The sequence below is a fragment of the Lontra canadensis genome, unplaced genomic scaffold, assembly GCF_010015895.1.
Source record: "Lontra canadensis isolate GAN:19392208 unplaced genomic scaffold, GSC_riverotter_1.0 scaffold100, whole genome shotgun sequence".
In the NCBI taxonomy this organism is placed as follows: Eukaryota; Metazoa; Chordata; class Mammalia; order Carnivora; family Mustelidae; genus Lontra; species Lontra canadensis.
This window is the reverse complement of record NW_022631094.1, coordinates 3,720,546-3,737,681: the sequence shown is the minus strand read 5'-3', so window position 1 is coordinate 3,737,681 and position 17,136 is coordinate 3,720,546. Positions and strand designations below refer to the sequence as shown.

The 17,136-nt window shown below is 36.8% G+C and overlaps 1 protein-coding gene across 1 annotated transcript in view; it reads right to left on the bottom strand.

The window, feature by feature from the left end:
• LOC116855276 (coiled-coil domain-containing protein 7-like) overlaps positions 1-17,136 on the bottom strand; it is a 93,237-nt gene that overhangs the window by 18,378 nt on the left and 57,723 nt on the right. Inside the window, exon 6 of the mRNA XM_032837882.1 lies at positions 11,444-11,563. Within this exon, the coding sequence (XP_032693773.1) occupies positions 11,444-11,563 (120 nt within the window). The remainder of the gene's footprint in view (positions 1-11,443; positions 11,564-17,136) is intronic.

The following is a 17,136-nucleotide window of genomic DNA, read 5'->3' as shown; positions in this document are numbered from 1 at the left end:
AAGGCATGGAAGATATTAGAGAAACCCTCTCGGGAGATATAAAAGCCCTTTCTGGAGAAATAAAAGAACTAAAATCTAACCAAGTTGAAATCAAAAAAGGTTCTAATGAGGTGCAATCAAAAATGGAGGCTCTCACTGCTAGGATAAGTGAGGCAGAAGAAAGAATTAGCAATATAGAAGACCAAATGACAGAGAATAAAGAAGCTGAGCAAAAGAGGGACAAGCAGTTACTGGACCACGAGGGGAGAATTCGAGAGATAAGTGACACCATAAGACGAAACAACATTAGAATAATTGGGATTCCAGAAGAAGAAAGAGAGAGGGGAGCAGAAGGTATATTGGAGAGAACTATTGGAGAGAATTTCCCCAATATGGCAAAGGGAACAAGCATCAAAATCCAGGAGGTTCAGAGAACCCCCTTCAAAATCAATAAGAATAGGTCCACACCCTGTCACCTAATGGTAAAATTTACAAGTCTTAGTGACAAAGAGAAAATCCTGAAAGCAGCCCGGGAAAAGAAGTCTGTAACATACAATGGTAAAAATATTAGATTGGCAGCAGACTTATCCACAGAGACCTGGCAGGCCAGAAAGAGCTGGCATGATATATTCAGAGTACTAAACGAGAAAAACATGCAGCCAAGAATACTATATCCAGCTAGGCTATCATTGAAAATAGAAGGAGAGATTAAAAGCTTCCAGGACAAACAAAAACTGAAAGAATTTGCAAACACCAAACCAGCTCTACAGGAAATATTGAAAGGGGTCCTCTAAGCAAAGAGAGACCCTAAAAGTAGTAGATCATAAAGGAACAGAAACAATATACAATAACAGTCACCTTACAGGCAATACAATGGCACTAAATTCGTATCTCTCAATAGTTACCCTGAATGTTAATGGGCTAAATGCCCCAATCAAAAGACACAGAGTATCAGAATGGATAAAAAAACAAAACCCATCTATATGTTGCCTACAAGAAACTCATTTTAAACCCGAAGACACCTCCAGATTTAAAGTGAGGGGGTGGAAAAGAATTTACCATGCTAATGGACGCCAGAAGAAAGCAGGAGTGGCAATCCTTATATCAGATCAACTAGATTTTAAGCCAAAGACTATAATAAGAGATGAGGAAGGACACTATATCATACTCAAAGGATCTGTCCAACAAGAAGATCTAACAATTTTGAATATCTATGCCCCTAACGTGGGAGCAGCCAACCATACAAACCAATTACTAACAAAATCAAAGAAACACATCAACAATAATACAATAATAGCAGGGGACTTTAACACTCCCCTCACTGAAATGGACAGATCATCCAAGCAAAAGATCCACAAGGAAATAAAGGCCTTAAATGACACACTGGACCAGATGGACATCACAGATATATTCAGAACATTTCATCCCAAAGCAACAGAATACACATTCTTCTCTAGTGCACATGGAACATTCTCCAGAATAGATCACATCCTCAGTCCTAAATCAGGTCTCAACCGGTATCAAAAGATCGGGATCATTCCCTGCATATTTTCAGACCACAATGCTCTGAAGCTAGAACTCAATCACAAGAAGAAATTTGGAAAGAACCCAAATACATGGAGACTAAACAGCATCCTTCTAAAGAATGAACGGGTCAATCAGGAAATTAAAGAAGAACTGAAAAAATTCATGGAAACAAATGATAATGAAAACACAACGGTTCAAAATCTGTGGGACACAACAAAGGCAGTCCTGAGAGGAAAATATATAGCGGTACAAGCCTTTCTCAAGAAACAAGAAAGGTCTCAGGTACACAACCTAACCCTACACCTAAAGGAGCTGGAGAAAGAACAAGAAAGAAACCCTAAACCCTGCAGGAGAAGAGAAATCATAAAGATCAGAGCAGAAATCAATGAAATAGAAACAAAAAAAACAACAGAACAAATCAACGAAACTAGGAGCTGGTTCTTTGAAAGAATTAACAAGATTGATAAACCCCTGGCCAGACTTATCAAAAAGAAAAGAGAAAGGACCCAAATAAATAAAATCATGAATGAAAGAGGAGAGATCACAACAAACACCAAAGAAATACAGACAATTATAGGAACATACTATGAGCAACTCTACGCCAACAAATTTGACAATCTGGAAGAAATGGATGCATTCCTAGAGACATATAAACTACCACAAGTGAACCAGGAAGAAATAGAAAGCCTGAACAGACCCATAACCAGTAAGGAGACTGAAACAGTCATCAAAAATCTCCAAACAAACAAAAGCCCAGGGCCAGACAGCTTCCCGGGGGAATTCTATCAAACATTTAAAGAAGAACTAATTCCTATTCTCCTGAAACTGCTCCAAAAAATAGAAATGGAAGGAAAACTTCCAAACTCATTTTATGAGGCCAGCATCACCTTGATCCCAAAACGAGACAAGGATCCCATCAAAAAAGAGAACTACAGACCAATATCCTTGATGAACACAGATGCAAAAATTCTCACCAAAATACTAGCCAATAGGATTCAATAGTACATTAAAAGGATTATTCACCACGACCAAGTGGGATTTATTCCAGGGCTGCAAGGGTGGTTCAACATCTGCAAATCAATCAGTGTGATACAACACATTAATAAAAGAAAGAACAGGAACCATATGATACTCTCAATAGATGCTGAAAAAGCATTTGACAAAGTACAGCATCCCTTCCTGATCAAAACTCTTCAAAGTGTAGGGAGAGAGGGCACATACCTCAATATTATCAAAGCCATCTATGAAAAACCCACCGCAAATATCATTCTCAATGGAGAAAAACTGAAAGCTTTTCCGCTAAGGTCAGGAACACGGCAGGGATGTCCGTTATCACCACTGCTATTCAACATAGTACTAGAAGTCCTAGCCTCAGCAATCAGACAACAAAAAGAAATTAAAGGCATCCAAATCGGCAAAGAAGAAGTCAAACTATCACTCTTCGCAGATGATATGATACTATATGTGGAAAACCCAAAAGACTCCACTCCAAAACTGCTAGAACTTGTACAGGAATTCAGTAATGTGTCAGGATATAAAATCAATGCACAGAAATCAGTCGCATTTCTCTACACCAACAATAAGACAGAAGAAAGAGAAATTAAGGAGTCCATCCCATTTACAATTGCACCCAAAACTATAAGATACCTAGGAATAAACCTAACCAAAGAGACTAAGAATCTATACACAGAAAACTATAAAGTACTCATGAAAGAAATTGAGGAAGACACAAAGAAATGGAAAAATGTTCCATGCTCCTGGATTGGAAGAATAAATATTGTGAAAATGGCTATGCTACCTAAAGCAATCTACACATTTAATGCAATTCCTATCAAAGTACCACCCATTTTTTTCCAAGAAATGGAACAAATAATCCTAAAATTTATATGGAACCAGAAAAGACCTCGAATAGCCAAAGGAATATTGAAAAAGAAAGCCAAAGTTGGTGGCATCACAATCCCGGACTTCAAGCTCTATTACAAAGCTGTCATCATCAAGACAGCATGGTACTGGCACAAAAACAGACACATAGATCAATGGAACAGAATAGAGAGCCCAGAAATAGACCCTCAACTCTATGGTCAACTAATCTTCGACAAAGCAGGAAAGAATGTCCAATGGAAAAAAGACAGCCTCTTCAATAAATGGTGTTGGGAAAATTGGACAGCCACATGCAGAAAAATGAAATTGGGTCATTTCCTTACACCACACACGAAAATAGACTCAAAATGGATGAAGGACCTCAATGTGAGAAAGGAATCCATCAAAATCCTTGAGGAGAACACAGGCAGCAAGCTCTTCGACCTCAGCCACAGCAACATCTTCCTAGGAACGTCGCCAAAGGCAAGGGAAGCAAGGGCAAAAATGAACTATTGGGATTTTATCAAGATCAAAAGCTTTTGCACAGCAAAGGATACAGTTAATAAAACCAAAAGACAACTGACAGAATGGGAGAAGATATTTGCAAATGACATATCAGATAAAGGGCTAGTGTCCAAAACCTATAAAGAACTTAGCAAACTCAACACCCAAAGAACAAATAATCCAATCAAGAAATGGGCAGAAGACATGAACAGACATTTCTGCAAAGAAGACATCCAGATGGCCAACAGACACATGAAAAAGTGCTCCATATCACTCGGCATCAGGGAAATACAAGTTAAAACCACAATGAGGTATCACCTCACACCAGTCAGAATGGCTAAAATGAATAAGTCAGGAAATGACAGATGCTGGCGAGGATGCGGAGAAAGGGGAACCCTCCTACACTGTTGGTGGGAATGCAAGCTGGTGCAACCACTCTGGAAAACAGCATGGAGGTTCCTCAAAATGTTGAAAATAGAACTACCCTATGACCCAGCAATTGCACTGCTGGGTATTTACCCTAAAGATACAAACATAGTGACCCGAAGGGGCACGTGCACCCGAATGTTTATAGCAACAATGTCTACAATAGCCAAACTATGGAAAGAACCTAGATGTCCATCACCAGATGAATGGATAAAGAAGATGTGGTATATATACACAATGGAATACTATGCAGCCATCAAAAGAAATGAAATCTTGCCATTTGCGACGACGTGGATGGAACTAGAGGGTATCATGCTTAGCGAAATAAGTCAATCGGAGAAAGACAACATATGATCTCCCTGATATGAGGGAGAGGAGATGCAACATTGGGGGTTAAGGGGGTGAAGAAGAGTAAATGAAACAAGATGGGATTGGGAGGGAGACAAACCATAAGTGACTCTTAATCTCACAAAACAAACTGAGGGTTGATGGGGGAGGAGGGTTGGGGGGGTATGGACATTGGGGAGGGTAGGGGCTATGATGAGTGCTGTGAAGTGTGTAAACCTGGCGATTCACAGACCTGTACCCCTGGGGATAAAAATATATTATATGTTTATAAAAAATAAAATTAATAAAATAATAATAATAGGTAAAACAAAAACCTTCCTAGATAAAAAAACAACTAAGACTATTGTTGTTATATTAGGAAAAGGGTCTTAAAAGAAATGTTAAGGAAAATATTTCAGGCTGGTACAAAAATGACATCAAGTAGTAACTCAAAATCTGCATGAAGAAATAAAAAGCATTTTAAAAGTAATTATATCGGTAATTATAAATAACAACATATCTTTTCTAAACTGTTTTCTTTCATTAGCTGATTAAAAAAAAAAGAACACTACCTAAAACCGTACTACTGGGTATGTAATAGAAAATTCAATTTTATTTCTTTATATGAGCATTGTATAACCCCCAATCTAAGTTCTGGAAACAATTTTATTTTCAATAGCATCCCAAAAGAATAAAATCGGGATGCCTGGGTGACTCAGTTGGTTAAGCTGCTGCCTTCGCCTCAGGTCATGATCCCAGGGTCCTGGGATCGAGTCCCAAATCGGGCTCCTTGCTCAGTGGGAAGCCTGCTTCTCTGTCGGCCTCTGTCTGCTACTCTGCCTGCTTGTGCACTTTCTCTCTCTCTCTGACAAATAGATAAATAAAATCTTAAAAAAAAAAAGAATAAAATAGTAGTGAATTTATAGAGAGGTAAGAATTGGAATGAGAGTTATAAAACACTGTAAGGGAAATTAAATCCAATATAAATGACTAAGTTCAATGTTCATAAATTAGAACTTATTTGTTTGAAATATAATGATATACCACTGTATTAGTTTTAGTAGATAACTTAATAATTGATATATGTGAGTTCAAGGGTTTCCTCTGTCGCCATCTCAAACCAGAACTCTTAGAACATTCATATTTTTAAGATAGCAATTCTTTTCAAATTGATAAATAGGTTCAATATAATCCCTATCAGTACTTTAGGTGTTTTTTTTTTTTTTCAGAAATTAGCAACCTGAAACTAAAATTTATATGAAATGCAAAAGACAGTATAGCCAAATGAATAACACTAGAGAGACTTCATCTTTCAATTATAAAATTTACTATTAACTTTGTTATCAAAACAATATGGTAATGGCACAGTGATAGAAAAATAGGTCTAAGGAACAGAACTAAGACTTCAGTAGTAAACTTTTTATGATTATAGCTAATTGATTTTCAACTAGTTCCCAAGGCAATTAAATGGAAACAGGATTCTCTTTTCACAAACGGTGCTCTGGCAATTGGATAGACACTTGCAAAAAGATGAACCTGGAACTTTACTTCTTGTTGTATACAAAAACTAACTCAAAATAAATTACATACCTAAACGTAATAGTGATACTATAAAACTCTTAGGAAAAAAAAATAGAAAATTTTGAGATATTAAATAGGCAATGACTTTTTAGATACAAGTTAGAAGCATGATCCATAAAAGAAATATTAATATATTGGGCTTCATCAAAATTCAAAACTGTTGACTGCCATTAAGAAAGTTATGACAAGCTGTAGACTGAAAGTATTCACAAGTCATGTATCCAATAAGAAATCACATCCAGAATATATGAAGAACTCTAAAAATTTTAGAACTTGAAAAACAAAACTTTACAAATGGGCAATTTTAAAGACATTTCACCAAAGAAATACACAAATGGCTAATAAACACATGAAAAGATGCCCAAAATCGTTTTTCAGAGAAATGTAAGTAAAAACCACAATGAAATGCCATTTCATATCCAACAGAATGTCTATAATCCAAAGGACAGATACTAGCCAGATGGCAAAGATGGAAAGAAATAAAAGCCTTCATACCATTGGTATGTGGTAAAATGGCACATGCCCTTTAGAAAAGAGTTTGGCAATTAAAAAAATAAACATAAGTTTACCATACAACACAGCAACCCTATTCTTAGGTATCCACCTAAGAGAAATGAAAATGTATGTCTTCACAAAGACCAACATGGGAATATTCAGAGCAGTGTTCCTTATAGCCAAAAAGTGAAATGAGCCCAAATGTCCATCAACCTATGAATGGATAAAGAATATGGGTTACAGCCATAAAAGAGACTATTATTCAGCAGTAAAAAGGAATGAAATATGATATATGTTACTATATGGGTGAACCTCAAAACCATGCTTACCGAAGGAAACTACACAGAAAACACCATGTACTATATGATTCCATTCATGTGAAATGTCCAGAAAAAGTAAGTTAATAAGAAACAAAAAGCAGATTAGTGGTTGCCTGGGACTGGAAGTGGGTATCATTAGGGATCTTGCATGAATGGTGAAATGCTCTAAAAGTGAATTAAGATGGTCACTGTGGACCTAAGTAAATTTACTAAAATCCTTGACTCATACCTTGACTCATATAATTAAGATGGGGCAAATTTTCTGATATGCAATTTAGGCCCCCACTGAAGTGTTTTTTTAAAAACTGCTAATCTGTACCTCTCTGAGGGACAAATTTACCAATTAGAGTATAATGTTTATGCAGTCGTTTGTGTCTTTAGCCTTACAGTATGCACTCAAAGCACTCTTTTCCAGTTACTTCAAGCTGCTCATTTTTCTCTAACTCTGACAATAAGGTTATATCACTCATTAATTTTTTTCCTTAGACTTTATTGGGATGCATTTGACATATAATGTAAGTTTGAGGTGTACAATGTGTTGGTTTGCACACTTACATATTGCAAAATAATTACCACCACAGCATTAGCTAATTCCTCTTTTTTGTAGTGAGACTATTTAACACTTAATCTTCTAGCAACTTTCAAGCATATAATACAGTATTGTTAATTATAATCATCACGATGTATATTAGATCCCCAGAACTTATTCATCTTCTTCTATTCATACTCTTTGACCAACATATCCCCATTTCCCCCAACACATAGCTTCTGCTAACTGCCATTCTACTCTCTGTTTCTGTGAGTTCAGCTTTTTTTTAAATTGCGCATATAAGTGAGATCATATTGTATATGTCTTTGTCTGGCTTGTTTTACTTTAGCATATATCCTCCAAGGCCCATCCTTGTCTTTTTTTTTTTTTTTAATTGTATTATATTAGTCACCATACAATACCATGCTGTTGCAAATAACTAGGGTTTCCTTCTTTTTATAGCTGAATAGTATTCCATTGTATATATACAGTTCGATTATGTACATTATATTTTATATACAGTAATACATAATTATATGTAGTATAGTTCTAATATTACATGTATTATAATAAAAGTTATTTTGAATTCTTTATAGGGTAAATTTTAGATCCCTGTGTTTTGGGGTTTGGTTCTAGAAGATTATTATAATCCTTGGGTCGTGTCCTGTTTCCTTGATTTTTCATGTTCCTTGGAGATTTGTGTTGCTGTCTTACATTTAAAGTAGCAGTCACCTCCTCCAGTCTTTACTAACTGCCCTCAGGAAGGACTTGCCTTTCATCAGCCCTGCTAGAAATCCTGAGGCTTTCTGGGACCTTGAATGCACATGCCTGCTCAATACTTACTGCTCCCTCTTGTGGCAGAGTTCTTAAGCTTGTATATTTTCTCTGGATCCTGTATCATACCAGGCCAAATGGAGACACCTTCCGTTTTGTTTTCTCTAAGGTGGCACCACAGCTCAAGTTATGGTTTTCTCTGGCCCACAGAACCTGGCTTGCTTTCTGCAAGTGCTCCCTAGATGTTCACCAAAGCTTGCTGTCCCTAGCATTCTCAGGAGCATGCACAGGGAGCTGGCTACAGAGTTGGGGAGGCGTGGGTGAGATAAGCCTGTTGCTGGGGATGCCCACAAGCCAGCTGCTGGATTCTGCAAGTGAGGCTTTCCCAGCAGCTCATGAGTAGGCTTCCTGATGGAGTCCAAGCACAGCAGAAGCTACATCCCTTTAATGGTCTCTGAGAATCATATCTGCCACTGTTTTCTACTCTCATCCCACAATTTAGTACTCTAGATGACTTTGTGGTGTCCTGCATAGCTAGAAATGCCTGGTACTCACTCTTACTCCCTATTTCCCTGCTAAGGGAGACATCATGGGGTGAGAAAGTCTCACTTGGTCCTAGCTGCACCACTTGGGGAACATGTGATGCACACAAAGTCAAATTGTTCCTCTTACCCAATCCAATGTGTCCAAACTTATTCTTTGCTTCAACAAAGTACTGGAACTTCTAATCTGGAAACCTGGACTTGCCTCTTGTCTATGGGTGACTGCCCGAGTCAGTGTTCTCTGGGTGCTCCCTGACTGTGACAAAGAAGTGTTGGAACCATTCATGAGCTACTAGAGTCCATAGCCAGGATGGAGGTTTGTCTGCCTATTACCCGAGGCACAGGTGGGCAAGGTTTTTCCAGGTCCCTTGGTGTGTAATACTAGATCCCACACCTTCTACAAATGCACTTTCATTCATGGATGGGTGCCAGATTTTTGTTGTTGAGAATGGGGGGAGGAGGGAAAACAAGGGACATCTTATGCTATTGTGATGTTGAAATCAGTTGTTATATATTTGTAGTAGTTCCTTATGTCCCAGTCTGTATTTCATCCTAGGATCTCCCAACATCATGGTTCATTGCTTTTTTGCATGCAATTTTTTTATTGAGAAAATTATAGTATAATTAAAATATAATTGAATGATGAAAAAGACAACCTAACTGTGATGCGTAATTTACTGCTAGGTGAGTCTCTTTGTTGTGTTTTTTCTTTGCCACCTTTCTGTAAGGGACTGGGTCCTGTGGGGACTATCCTTGTATTGCTACCATATTCTCTGTGTGTGTGTATGTGTGTGTATTGTGCAGGAAGTCACATCATAGGACCTTCCTCTGAAAATGATTATAGATCACAAAACTGTGATCTCTGGCCCTCATGACAAATTTTAATATGAATTTGTGGGGTTCAGGAAAGAGCACATGCATTTTGCATGGGGGCGGTATCAAGAATATTTGGAACTAGAGGGAACATGGCGGTAGATTGGTTTCAATAATGGCTTCAATGTATTCTTGACCACTGGTGTTCATATCCTCACATACAACTCTGGTCTTGGGTATATGACTTTAGTAAATGGAACAAAAGTAAACAGATGCAAGCAGAAACTTCAAATGTTTTTACAAGGTTTGTACAATGGGGTCGCTCACATGTTGCTCTTAGAACCTGAGGTTACAACATGGATATGCTTAAGCTAATCAGCTGGATGATGAAAGACAAGGGACCAAGTCACTCTTGTGTCACTTGAAAAGTTTGTTTTCTCTTAGCTCCCAAACCATCCTTCCATAGTTGCTTTGTGAAATTGGATGCAGGACTCTGATAACCACATTTTTGCTTTGCCAGGTAACTCCAAATTAGGGTTAGGCAAATAAGGCATTCTATAGAGAGATTGCAAGTTTAGAGGAGAAACAAGGGATTTGCTTCCTTCATTTGGCTACCATTGGGCTTCCTGAGAGCTTCATGTCTCTTTTCAGTTTCTGAGAACATCATCCCAGCAATGTTTCTTTATCCTAGGAGCAGAAGTTCTTTCCATGACATAAATGGTCTGTAGTTTTCTCAACATTTGCAAAACCAGTTTTATCTAAACCTCACCAGCTGAGACACTAGCAATGTCCCCTCTTCAGAAGTACGTCTGAGACCCCTCCTGAAAAATCAGAGATACTAGCACCAGCCAAGCTGCATCTTGTACTCAGAGTCTTTATCAGCCTTAGAAGTGGCAACTTCTTCGTAACATTCCTCCATGTTATCTCAGAATTCTTTTACACTTTGTTACCCAGTTAACAACTTTATACTTAGTTAATGAGTTTTTACACTTTTGCTATTTTTTCAGACAACTAGTGAGGTTTTTATCTCTTGACGAGCCCCAAATATATACCCCCATTGTCCCAAACAACAGCTAGCCAATTGCCAGACATGTGAGTGAAGCCATTGACCACAAGGTGACCAAAGGTGCATACGTTAGCCAGCCAAAATCAGTCTACATTCCTAACTCCCAAATCATGAACTCTAAATCCTACGGTACTATTTTAAGGTAAATAGTTTTGGGGGTAGTTATGCAGTAAAAGAACACTAACAAATATGGAAAAAAATTTTAAAAATTAATGATTCAATAACTCAGATGGATATAAATTAATCAAACAAAACACCCACCTGTATAGTTGATGGTTAGGCAGAGAAAAGTATTTTTTCTTCCACAGTTGCTAGACAACATGTTAATTTTAAAGTCATTTTAGGAAAGCAATCTAGAAGTATCTTTTAGCATTATAAAATCCTGGGATTTTCTCCCAAAGAATTTCAAGCATCAATAAATATGAATACATGTTCATGGAGACATTTACCAGTGGTAAAAAGCCAAAAAAGTCAATTCTCTTTAACAGAAGAATGATTAAATAAACAATTCTATACTGTGAAATATTATACTACTAGTAAAGGTATAAATTAAAGGTTTGCAAGGATTCACCTAAAATATTTCTGAATAAAAAGATGTAAAATGAGTAAAATGAAAAGTCATACCAAACAACCACTATGCATACACACACATACACACACACATATATTATATATTTTTTTTTTTCTTTTTTTTCTTTACCTTGACTGTCAAAGGGTGATAAATTGATCACTTTTGTTGGGAATTTACTCATTGAGATGTTCTTCGGAACTAAATCTTGTTGGTTTGAAAATATATTTTTGTTTTTAAACAAATTCATTCCTAAAATGAAAATGTATAGAAATTAGAGATCCTGAATATTCATACACTACTCTCCAAACACCATATACTACTAGTCTTTATTTATATGTTTGTAATGTTTTCTTACCACATTTTATTGAGTGGCCACTTGCTTACTGCTCTAATTTATATAAACTATTTGATCATTTTCTCTTCCTTGTCTTTATTCTGTGTTCATTGATAGCATCTTCTTTCTTTAGCTTAGTGAGTTTACTTACTATGCAAAAACTGCACATATTCAATGCATATATATTTTGATAAGTGTAGACATAGGCATATGCCTGCAATACCATCACCACAATCAATAAGCATACCATCACCTCCAAAAGGCTTCTCTTGTTTACTTTTTAGGTAGATGGTAAGAAAAGTTAGCAATTTTTCTCTCTATATTTTTCTCTATATATTTATCTGTCTGTGGGCATTTAGATAGTTCCCATGTCTTGGCTATTATAAGTAATGCTGTAATGAACACAGAAGTGCATGTATCACTTTGAAAGAGTGATTTCATTTCTTTTGAATATATACCCAGAAGTGGGATTGCTGGATCACATGGTAGTTCTCTTTCTAATTTTTGAAGGAACATCTATGTTGTTTTCCATAATAGTTGCACCAGCTTTACAATCCCACCAACAACGTACAAGGGTTGCCCTTTCCACACATCCTAACTAATATTGGTTATCACTTGTCTTCTTGATGATAACCATTCTAACAGGTGTGGGATGTTATCTCATTGTAGCTTTTTTTTTTTTTTTTTGGTTAAATATAATTGTTTAGATGATTCTTTTTTTCTTTTCAGCGTAACAGTGTTCATTGTTTTTGCACCACACCCAGTGCTCCATGCAATATGTGCCCTCCCTAATACCCACCACCTGGTTCCCCCAACCTCCCACGCCCCTGCCCCTTCAAAACCCTCAGGTTGTTTTTCAGAGTCCATAGTCTCTCATGGTTCACCTCCCCTTCCAATTTCCCTCAACTTCCTTCTCCTCTCCATCTCCCCATGTCCTCCATGTTATTTGTTATGCTCCACAAATAAGTGAAACCATATGATAATTGACTCTCTCTGCTTGACTTATTTCACTCAGCATAATCTCTTCCAGTCCCATCCATGTTGCTACAAAAGTTGGGTATTCATCCTTTCTGATGGAGGCATAATACTCTATGGTGTATATGGACCACATCTTCCTTATCCATTCATCCACTGAAGGGCATCTTGGTTCTTTCCACAGTTTGGCGACCGTGGCCATTGCTGCTATAAACATTGGGGTACAGATGGCCCTTCTTTTCACTACATCTGTATCTTTCGGGTAAATACCCAGTAGTGCAATGCCAGGGTCAATAGGGAAGTTCTATTTTTCATTTCTTGAGGAATCTCCACACTGTTCTCCAAAGTGGCTGCACCAACTTGCATTCCCAACAATAGTGTAAGAGGGTTCCCCTTTCTCCACATCCTCTCCAACACATGTTGTTTCCTGTCTTACTAATTTTGGCCATTCTAAGTGGTGTAAGGTGGTATCTCAATGTGGTTTTAATTTGAATCTCCCTGATGGCTAGTGATGATGAACATTTTTTCATGTGTCTGAGAGCCATTTGTATGTCTTCATCGGAGAAATGCCTGTTCCTATCTTCTGCCCATTTTTTGATATGATTGTCTGTTTTGTGTGTGTTGAGTTTGAAAAGTTCTTTATAGATCCTGGATATTAACCTTTTGTCTGTACTGTCATTTGCAAATATCTTCTCCCATTCCGTGGGTTGCCTCTTTGTTTTGTTGACTGTTTCCTTTGCTGTGCAGAAGCTTTTGATCTTGATGAAGTCCCAAAAGGTCATTTCCGCTTTTGTTTCCTTTACCTTTGGAGACATATCTTGAAAGAAGTTGCTGTGTCTGATATCGAAGAGGTTACTGCCTATGTCCTCCTCTAGGATTCTGATGGATTCCTGTCTCACGTCAAAGTCTTTTATCCATTTTGAGTTTATTTTTGTGTACGGTGTAAGAGAATGGTCGAGTTTCATTCTTCTCCATATAGCTGTCCAGTTTTCCCTGCACCATTTATTGAAGAGACTGTCTTTTTTCCACTGTATACTTTTTCCTGTTTTGTTGATTATTTGCCCATAGAGTTGAGGGTCCACATCTGCGCTCTGTACTCTGTTCCACTGGTCTATGTGTCTGTTTTAATGCCAGTACCATGCTGCCTTGGTGATCACAGCTTTGTAGTAAAGCTTGAAATCAAGTAACGTGATGCCGCCAGTTTTGTTTTTGTTTTTCAACATTTCCTTAGCAATTCGGGGTCTCTTCTGATTCCATACAAATTTTAAGATTATTTGCTCCAGCTCTTTGAAAAATACCAGTGGAATTTTGATCGGAATGGCATTAAAAGTATAGATGGCTCTAGGCAGTATAGACATTTTAACAATGTTTATTCTTCCGATCCAAGAGCATGGAATGGTCTTCCATCTTTTTGTGTCTTCTTCAATTTCTTTCATGAGTGTTCTGTAGTTCCTTGAGTACAGATCCTTTACCTCCTTGGTTAGGTTTATTCCCAGGTATCTTATGGTTCTTGGTGCTATAGTAAATGGAATCGATTCTCTAATTTCCCTTTCTGTATTTTCATTGTTAGTGTATAAGAAAGCCACTGATTTCTGTACATTGACTTTGTATCCTGCTACGTTACTGAATTGCTGTATGAGTTCTAGTAGTTTGGGGGTGGAATCTTTTGGGTTTTCCTTATAAAGAATCATGTCATCTGTGAAGAGAGAGAGTTTGACTTCTTCCTTGCCAATTTGGATACCTTTAATTTCTCTTTGTTGTCTGATTGCTGTTGCTAGGACTTCTAATACTATGTTGAACAAGAGTGGTGAGAGTGGGCATCCTTGTCGTGTTCCTGATCTCAGCAGGAAGGCTGCAAGCTTTTTCCCAAGGAGGATGATATTTGCTATGGGTCTTTCATAGATAGATTTTATGAAGTTCAGGAATTTTCCCTCCATCCCTATACTTTGAACGGATGCTGGATTTTGTCAAATGCTTTTTCTGCATCAATTGAGAGGACCATGTGGTTCTTCTCTCTTTTCTTATTGATTTGTTGTATCACATTGATTGATTTGCGAATGCTGAACCATCCTTGTAACCCAGGGATGAATCCCACCTGGTCATGGTGGATAATCTTTTTAATGTGCTGTTGGATCCTATTTGTTAGGATCTTGTTGAGAATATTAGCATCCATATTCTTCAGTGATATTGGTCTGAAATTCTCCTTTTTGGTAGGGTCTTTGCCTGGTTTGGGGATCAGGGTAATGCTGGCTTCATAAAAAGAGTCTGGAAGTTTTCTTTCTGCTTCAATTTTTTTTAAACAGCTTCAGGAGAATAGGTGTTATTTCTTCTTTGAAAATTTGGTAGAATTCCCCAGGGAATCTGTCAGGTCCTGGCTCTTGTTTTTTGGGAAGTTTTTGATCACTGCTTCAATCTCGTTACTAGATATCGGTCTATTTAGGTTGTCGATTTCTTCCTGGTTCAATTTTGGGAGTTTATAGCTTTCCAGGAATGCATCCATTTCATCTAGGTTGCTTAGCTTATTGGCATATAACTGTTGATAATAACTTCTGATGATTGTTTCTACTTCCTTGGTGTTAGTTGTGATCTCTCCCTTTTCATTCATAATTTTATTAATTTGGGCTTTCTCTCTTTTCTTTTGGATTAGTGTGGCCAATGGTTTATCGATCTTATTGATTCTTTCAAAAACCACCTTCTAGTTTCATTGATACGTTCTACTGTATCTCTGGTTTCTACCTCATTGATCTCAGCTCTAATCTTGATAATTTCCCTTCTTAGGTGCGGAGTTGGTTTGATTTGTTGTTGATTCTCCAGTTCTTTAAGGTGTAGAGACAGCTGCTGTGTTCTGGATTTTTCAATTTTTTTTTAGGGAGGCTTGGATGGCTATGTATTTCCCCCTTAGGACCACCTTTGCTGTATCCCATAGGTTTTGGACCGAAGTGTCTTCATTCTCATTGGTTTCCATGAATTGTTTCAGTTCTTCTTTGATCTCCTGGTTGATCCAAGCATTCTTAAGCAAGGTGGTCTTTAGCTTCCAGGTGTTTGAGTTCCTTCTGAACTTCTCCTTGTGATTGAGCTCCAGTTTCAAAGCATTGTGATCTGAGAATATGCAGGGAATAATCTCTTTTTCTTGCTTAATTGCTCTAAAATTTCCAGTACTAAATTGAATAGGAATGATGAGAATGGGCACCTTTATTCTGATCTTAGATGAAAACCTTTCAGTCTTTTTCTTATAGGCTTGTCATGTATGACCTTTAAATTGTTGAGGTATGTTCCTTCTATACCAAATTTATTGCAAGTTTTTATAAGATGGTAAACTTTTTCAAATGCCTTTTCTGTATCTATTGAGATGATCATGTGATTTTTACATCATTTTGTTAATGTGGTGTATTATATATAATGACTTACATATGTATATCCACCTTTGCATCTCACAGATAAATCTCAATTGGTCACAGGATATTACCATTTTAATGTTCTATTGAGTTTGTTTTGCTGGAATTTTGTTGAGGATTTTTGTGTCAATTGTCATGGATATTATTTATTTTCTAGGCTTTTAGTTTTCTTTTCTTTAGTGTCCTTAACTGGTTTTGGTATCAGGGTAATGTTAACATTATAAAATGAGTTTGAGAGAATTCCTTTCTGTTTAATTTTTGGGAAGCATTTGAGAAGGATTGGCATTCATCATTCTTTACATTTTTGGTAGAATTGACTAGTGAAATCATCAAAAGTGAAAGTGAGGTACTCAAGTCTCTAGGTCTGAATTTTTCTTTGATGGGTTGTTTTTGGCAAATGATTCAATCTCCTTATCATTATTGGTCTGTTCAGATTTTATATTTCTTTACAATTAAGTCTTTGTAGATGCTATGTTTCTAGGAATTTTTCCATTTCTTCTAGGTTATCCAATTTTTTAGTTTACAATTGCTCTCTGTATCTCATAATCTTTGAGTCTCTCTAGTATCATTTGTAGTGTCTACCCTTTCATTTCTGACTTTTGAGTCTTTCTTTTTTCTACTTTGTCTTAGCCAAAGTTTTGTCAATTTTATTTACTTTTTTACAAAAAATCTTGGAACATTGAAAAAATAAAATAAAATAAAAATAAAGAGTACTTATTTAACTCCATTAAAAAAAACACTTCTTATCATCATTAATATTTTTATCATTTTTCTGGTTTTTATTTCTACTCTGTTCTTTACTATTTCCTTATTTGTGCTAAATTTGGGCTTAGTTTTTTCTTCTTTTATACTTCCTTGTGATGAAAAGTTGTTCACTTGATATCTTGCTTTTTTTGTCACGTAGATGTTTACCCCTATAAACTTGCCTCTTAGAATTGCTTTTGCATCATCCTTAAGTTTTGGTGTATTGTGTTTCTATTTTCATTTATCCCAAGTTATTTTTTTCATTTTACATTTTATTTATTCTTTGACCTATTGGTTGTCTGGGAGTGTGCTGTTTAATTTACATATATCTGTGAATTTTCCTGTTTTCATCCATTTATTGATTTCTAATTTCA